We start from the raw sequence: 7,533 nt of genomic DNA on the forward strand, positions 1-7,533 counted from the left end.
TCACACCAGCTCAAATGACGACACTACCCTCCAATAAGGCTACATTGATTTTCACAGTGTCCTTTCTACAAATATTTCTAAGTGATTCCAATTCATTCCCTCAATTGCTCGGAGTCACAACACGCTTATAAAGTGTATTAGTAACTCAAATGTAAAACATGCCCTAACCTTCAAGGCCTCCACCATGTTTAGATTCTCAACTGTCTCTCTCTGTTCTAAAACCAACTGCCGAGGGGCTTCCCTGGTGGCACGGAGGTTAAGAATCCACCTGCCGGGCTTCCCTGGTGGCGCAGTGGTTGAGAGTCCGCCTGCCGATGCAGGGAACACGGGTTCGTGCCCCGGTCCGGGAGGATCCCACATGCCGCGGAGCGGCTGGGCCCGTAAGCCATGGCCGCTGAGCCTGCGCGTCTGGAGCCTATGCTCCGCAACGGGAGGGGCCATAACAGTGAGAGGCCCGCGTACCGCAAAAAAAAAAGAATCCACCTGCCAATGCAGGGAACACGGGTTCGAGCCCTGGTACGGGAAGATCCCACAAGCCACAGAGCAATTAAGCCACTAAGCTGTGCACTGCAACTACTCTAGAGCCCACAAGCTACAAGTACTAAGCCTACGTGCCACAGCTACTGAAGCCCGTGTGCCTACAGCCTGTGTTCTGCAACTGCAACAAGAGAAGCCACCGCAATGAGAAGGCTGCGCATCACAACAAAGAGTAGCCCCCGCTCGCCGCAACTAGAGAAAGCCCGCGCACAGCAACAAAGACCCAATGCAGCCAAAAAATAAATTAATTAATTAAAAATAAATAAAATAAATAAAACCAACTGCAGGTAGGCTGAATATTGTGTTTGTGTGTGTGCGCGTGCGCACGCACGCGTGCATGCATGCACATGTCCCATATGTTGAAACCTAACTCACAGGGTGATGTTATTAGGAGGTGGGGTTTTTGAAAGGTGACTAGGTCATGAAGGTGGAACCCATATGAATGGGATTAGTGCCCTTATAAACCAGCCCAAGAAAGCTCCCTTGCCCCTTCCACCGTATGAGAAAACGATGAGAAGTCCGCAACCAGAAACAGGGTTCTCACCAGAGCCTGACAATGCTGGCACCCTGATCTCAGACTTCCAGCCTCCAGAACTGAGAAATTTGTGTTGCTTTTAAGCCACCCAGTCTATGGTACTTTGCTACAGCTGTACGAACCTAATAAAACACCAACTTACTTCTTCCATGCTGAGTCCATGCTCTCCCTGGCTCTTTCAAATCCCACCTCTCTTCTACACCCTTTTCAGTCATTTTTCAAATGCTTAAAATAATCATCTATTGGCCAAATAGCAATGACCACCTTTTTTGCCTTAGAATTTACTTCCTCCCCAAACCCTTATTTTAGATTACTGGCCCACTCTACTGTTCATCATTTAGGGAATTTGCTACCTTTACCCATGGAAATACTAGGCAGTATTTGTGTTTGAAGTCCTCCATCAAGGACTAGGCAGCTCACTGGAGCATGCACAGATAGTAATGGAGAAAGGATGACGAGAAATACAAAAGGGTTATTGTTACTCTTCTGTTCAATACAGATACTTCAATGTTGCAAACATGGGCATATAATAGATACAAAGTGGATCAGACCTCAAGCCAACACATTGTAACCCCTTTCTTTGCCTATGGTTATGCCCATGGATACCAAACCCTAGAGGCAAAACAGATGCAACTCTTTGTAAGAAAATTAGGAAAATTTGAATCTATCCCATCTATTTATGGGGCACCCATATGTGCAACCCATTAAACGAACATTTGATGAGTGTCTCTTATCTTAAGGCACTTTGCCGGTTGTTGGGAAAACAGAAGACAGGGAGGCCTTGCCCTCAAGGAACTTTCAACTTAGTGGGATGCAGTCACACAACAGGACACAGCAACACAGTGTGATAAGTGCAGGTAAAGGAGCTGAGTACCAGGTGCACAGGAATACCAAGGGTCCCAGAACCCAGTCAGGATCCAGACAGGATAGAGAATTCAGGGCACAGGAAAGGGGCATATACAAAAGGCCGGGTGTGAGTATGAGGAGGGAGGGCAAGTACTGGCCTGGGTACTTTGGGGGATGCACAGCACTGACACACACACCTTACATCCCTCCTGGGGGAATAACACCTGAGCGCTGAGGTGGAGATGACTTAGGACAGGGTGGGCTCTCCAATCAGTGTTCGGAGCAGTGTTCTGAGTGTCTCTTCTCATCAGGAGATCATAAAAGAGAAAGATCCCCAAGGAAGACATGAAGGCTGGGGGTGCAAAACGGGATCTGAGGCAGCCACGGAACAATGGGTACATGGGGCGGGGCGGGGGGAGGTCCTGCTGCCGTGGCAATGACCTGAACGTAGCTGTACATGGGCAGAGAAGAGGGCATCTTCCAGGCAAGGTTAGAGCAGAAAAACTACAGAGAGCCGAGAGGAGGTGGTTAAGGGACTGCTAAGCTTCTGAGTCAAGTAACTCCTAGCCTATTAGAATAACTGAGACATGTAAATGCACCTCTGGAGAAATCTGATGAATAGGACTGCACGGTGTGGAAAGAGTACTAAACCAGCAGTCAAGAGACCTACTGCTCTTCCCCAGCTCTCCGTCAAACGAGGGTGCACAAGGACAGTGTCCATAAATGATATGGGAAATAAACTTAGTCCTTTACAACCAGCATTCTTTTTCTTCTTCTTTAAAAAAAAATAATATGAAATAAAACAGAACATAGTGGGACTGCCCTGGTGGCGCAGTGGTTAAGAATCTGCCTGCCAATGCAGGGGACATGGGTTTGAACCCTGGTCCGGGAAGATCCCACATGCTGCGGAGCAACTAAGCCCGTGCACCACAACTACTGAGCCTGCGCTCTAGAGCCCGCGAGCCACAACTACTGAGCCTGCACACCACAACTACTGAAGCCCGCGTGCCTACAGCCTGTGCTCCGCAACGAGAAGCCCCTGCAATGAGAAGCCCATGCACCACAACGAAGAGTAGCCCCCGCTCGCCGCAACTAGAGAAACCTCGCACGCCGCAACTAGAGAAACCTCGCGCGCAGCAACAAAGACCCAACACAGTCAAAAATAAATAAATATATTTATTAAAAAAAAAAAATAGTCTGCATGTGTATTGCCCACAGGCAAAAATATTGTTTTGTGAGACATTTGCTTCTGATATATAGACACAGATGTGTATGTGTACGCTGGATCTAGATGTAAAATGTGTTTCTTATTGTGGGGTCAAAATCCAAAAAAGTTTGAAAAGCACAGGACAAGAAGATGTGAAAGGTTTCTTCAAATCCTAAGATTCTCACTTAGCCTTTAAGTTCTAACCTATTTTACAGGTGAGTAACTCAATCTAGACATGAGTTCTGGTATAAAGTTGAATAAATCCCGGGCAAAGTGAAGCTATACCAGCACATAATTCAAAATTTAACCTTACCTAAAACAATGCCCTTAATTAAATTAAATATGACAAGTCTCCAGGAAATAACTATGCCTCACATATGTTGTAACACAGACACACCTGCATATTCAGAGCAAAGGGTTAGCCTTACATCTGAAAGGATTTCTTTCTAATCCAGACACGCATATCTGAAAGGATTTCATTCTAATCCAGACAGGCACATACAGGAACAGTGTTCTGCAGAAATTTTATCATAAAACCTATTCAAGGTAGGATTTTAATGTTTCACTTTAAAAAGATCTAATGCCAACCCTTATTTTTAATACCTTTACCAACAGCAAATTCTAGCAATCTATTGATTGTGTGTGACACACATACTTTTGAAACCCTTTACTGGAACAGGTGGCTTTTTAACTTGTAGATTCTGACTCAGTGTCTCTGCCTATGGTACCATCTCAGCCTAAACCACTTTCAAAAAGCTATCATCCAAATGAACTCCTTCAGGACTTCAGGAGAACGTGAATAAGCAACATATTAAATCCTAAGTACTTCCCTGTTGGACAAGTCATTTTCCCAGAAAGGCACAGGGTAATTTATGAGCATATGTATGGAGACAAAAATCACTAATGTTGGCAGTCTGTATGAGCCGAGCAAACATTTTAGATAAAGACTATACGTGTCAATAGCCTTAACAGTGCCAATTAAACTTATTCTGGGGACTCTTTCATCTGAAGCAATCGGATGTCATAGGAGACATGATCTCAGGTATTTTCACCATCCCTGCTACCAGGTGGCTGGGGCAAAATCATAGATACCCAAACCGGACCACAAACAGGGGACACGACTTGCCCACTTACCAGACTTCTGCCTCACTCGGACTAACACTCAAGTTTTGTTAGCTGGTCTTACAAGGTCTAGCCCTGAAACCACGCCCCCAATTTCTGCCTTGCACATAAAGGGCCCTTCCTCGATAAAATACTTTGTAGTTCTCCTGTGAATGCTAACTCAAGGTCAAGAGATTCCCCAAACCCTGTAACGTAAGATTCCAACTCATCCTGGGTTTTTACTGAGGCTCTGAGGAAGATGCCAGGCCCACAGGCACGAGCTAACTCCCTGCCCGCAGTGCCAGCTACTCAGCCCCACCAGGAGGCAAACTTCACACCACCCGACCCTGCGGCTGACTCCACGGATGCCCAGACACGGCCCCGCCGAGCACTTCACAACCGGAACGTCTTTTGGAAGTCTTCCCGTCTCGCTCCCTGATTTTACAAGGAAGGAAACAGAGGTATGAGACTCGCGCGCCTTACCCAAGGTCACTTCAGCCCGAGGACCTCCAGCCTCTGGCTGCCAGCTCACACAAACTAAACGCGAACCAAGCTGTTTCTGCCCGGTATTTAAGCACCCCAACGTTGCCACTTGCGGTAACCAGAACCACAAAAGACCCAGCCGGTGGATCGGGGGCACCCGGGAGCGCCAAAGCAGGCAAAATCCTCCGAGTCCGAACTCTCCAGGAACCCGAGGGCTGGCGGAGTTTTTGGAGGGGGTGAGAGAAAGCCAGGGAACGAGAAGAAAAGAGAATCCACGGCGGCCGCGGGTTGGCGGGTGGGGTGGGGGGTCTCTGCTCGCCCACAGCCCCGGACGAGGGGCCCCTTTCCTCTCAGGCCGCCCCAGAGGCCCCCAGGGGACCCCCCAGCCCGCCTCCCCGCAGTGGCAGGCCAGGCCTGGCGACCGCCGCCGGGCTCACCGGGTGCGTAGCGCCTGCCACGCGGCGTCGATGTCGGCGTAGAGGTTCTTCTCGGAGGGCTTGCCCGAGCTGACGCCGTAGCCCGAGTAGTCGTAGGAGAAGATGTTGCAGTTGATGCGCGAGCCGAGGCCGATGTAGAAGCTGCACATCTGGCCGAGGTCCACGGCGTTGCCGTGCGAGAAGAGCAGCGTGTAGCGGCTGGAGGGCGCGCAGCGCACGAACATGCAGCCGAGCCGGTTGTCCCGGGCCGTGCGCGAGAAGAAGACCTCGACGGCGTCCAGCTCGCGCTGCGAGTACTGCCAGTCGGCGCGCTCGCTCAGGTGCAGGCTGCACGCGCCGGGCCCCGAGCCCGCGCCCTCCTCGGGCTGCTGCGGCGCCGGCTGGGCCGCGGCGGTGGCGGCGGCGGCGGCGGCGGCCGAGGCCGGGGCGGGGGCGCCGGGGCCGCGCTGCTCGGGCGCCAGCACCGTGTAGGTGGGCTCGGGCGGCAGGAAGGCCAGCTTGGCGGCGATGCGGCTCGGGCAGGGCGGGCAGCAGAAGAGCCAGCACAGCTCGCCCAGCGAGAAGCCGTTCATCCTGGGGCCTGGCTCGGGCATCGGGGCGGCCTCGAGCCCGCCGCCGCCAGTACGGCAGGCAGGCAGGCAGGCTGGCTCGGGTGCGAGGGCGGGCGGGCGCGCGGCGAGGAGCGCGCGAGCAGAGCACGGAGGGCGGCTGCTGCCCGCCCGCCCGGCGGCAGGAGGACGGGGGGAGGGGAAGTGCAGGAGGAGGGAGGCGGGGCCGGCCCGGCGGGCGCCGAGCTTAGAGTCGGGGCGGGTCAGCGGCGGCCCCGCGGGCCGGGCGAGGCGCGGGCGGCTGGGGCCCGCGCGCTGCACACAAAGCGGGCGGCGGCGGCGGCCATGCCGGCTCGAGCGCACCGCCCCCAGGCCCCCGCTCCCGCACGACCGCCGCCGCCGCCGCCACTTCCGGGTTACCGAGCGCCCGCGCCCCGGCCGGGCCCCGGCGTCGGGCTCGGCATCTGGGCGGGGCTCCCCGGCCACCTCCTCCGACCCCGCGTGTGAGGGCGCGGGCACCTGCTCTGGCCTGGGAAGCGAGTCCTCCTTCCCGGGACGGACCGGGGCCCGGAGCATGGGGCGCCCGGCTTAGGTGTCTGCGTGGGGGGCAAGGGGGCAGATCCCCAGAGGGGGCCCTGGAGGGGGCGCCGGCACCTTTAGCCCCCTGGGAAGCACGACCTGGGGCCGACAGGGGCTCTCCGGGAGCGCAGGGACCCGGAGGAGCGGGGCACCCGGGCTTAGGCACGTGGGTGGGCCGATCCCCAGGCCGGACAGTGGAAGTGGCTCGGGTATCCTCCCCGATCGGACCATTCCCATCTCTCCCCTCCCCCTGAAATTCCCTTCCTCAAATCCAAGTTTTCTCATGCATGGAGGTTCTTGGGAATCTATTGAAAATTTAACGAGTGGAAGAGAGTTGGAATGCACCTGAAATACTTGACTCTTTGGGTCCATGGTGCTTTCTGAACTGCCTCTTCCCAAAGTCTCAGGACCATAAAGGGTACTGGTGGTGTGGGATAGAGCGGCGATCGCTGTATTTCCGTGTTACAGGAGGCTGTTTCTGCATATGTATTGCTTTCCTAGGGACATGACTGGGCCTTTAGTAAATCCCTGTATCTATAAAAGTCAGCTACTATAACAGGGCCGCACTGTATAGTTAGCAATATATCACGTGGCCGTTGTCATTTCTAATCCCACGGGCAGTAGATTTTCTAGTAGCAGCTAGGCGTCCTTTACAGTGCTAGTTTCTCAAGGCTTGTTTCTCGGGCCCCAGATTTTTAATGGTCTTAATCAGGAAAGATTTTATAATGATTTAAATCCATTGTAATCTTGGCATGCACCTTTAAGTGATTTTTTCCCCCCTCCAAATATTACTCTCAGTGCCTTGAGACTGAGTAAGCTCCGGTGCCAACTTCGCAGAGCCTTCTATCCTTCCTTTCTCCTCCTGAATTGGCAGCTAAATTCTCTTTCAGGAATTGACAGGAGATACCCTTCCTGAACTGCCAGCAGGGCAGCTAAACACATGGAGGTTGCCAGCATCACCACTCTGGATCTGTTGTTTTAACTCACAGACATCCAGGAGAATTTAAACATCGTTGTGGCTTTTGTGGAAGGTGTTTTTTAAATTTATTTATTTATTTTTTTGTGGTACGCGGGCCTCTCACTGTTGTGGCCTCTCCCGTTGCGGAGCACAGGCTCCGGACGCGCACCGCTCCGCAGCATGTGGGATCTTCCCGGACCGGGGCACGAACCCGTGTCCCCTGCATCGGCAGGCGGACTCTCAACCACTGCGCCATCAGTCGAAGGTGTATTTTTGAGCACCTTCATCTAAATGAATTTACC

At 53.0% G+C, this 7,533-nt stretch overlaps 1 protein-coding gene across 1 annotated transcript in view; it reads right to left on the bottom strand.

Annotated features, from left to right (window-relative positions):
• Nucleotides 1–5,821, bottom strand: part of ABHD17C (abhydrolase domain containing 17C, depalmitoylase) — a 57,138-nt gene extending 51,317 nt beyond the window's left edge. Inside the window, 3 exon segments of the mRNA XM_082838480.1 lie at nt 5,147–5,528; nt 5,531–5,589; nt 5,591–5,821. Coding sequence (XP_082694606.1) covers nt 5,147–5,528; nt 5,531–5,589; nt 5,591–5,739 — 590 coding nt within the window. The 5' untranslated portion in view covers nt 5,740–5,821.
• Nucleotides 5,822–7,533: the final 1,712 nt, after the last annotated feature.

The sequence above is a fragment of the Leucopleurus acutus genome (genome assembly GCF_964270905.1).
Source record: "Leucopleurus acutus genome assembly, chromosome: 1".
Classification (NCBI taxonomy): domain Eukaryota; kingdom Metazoa; phylum Chordata; class Mammalia; order Artiodactyla; family Delphinidae; genus Leucopleurus; species Leucopleurus acutus.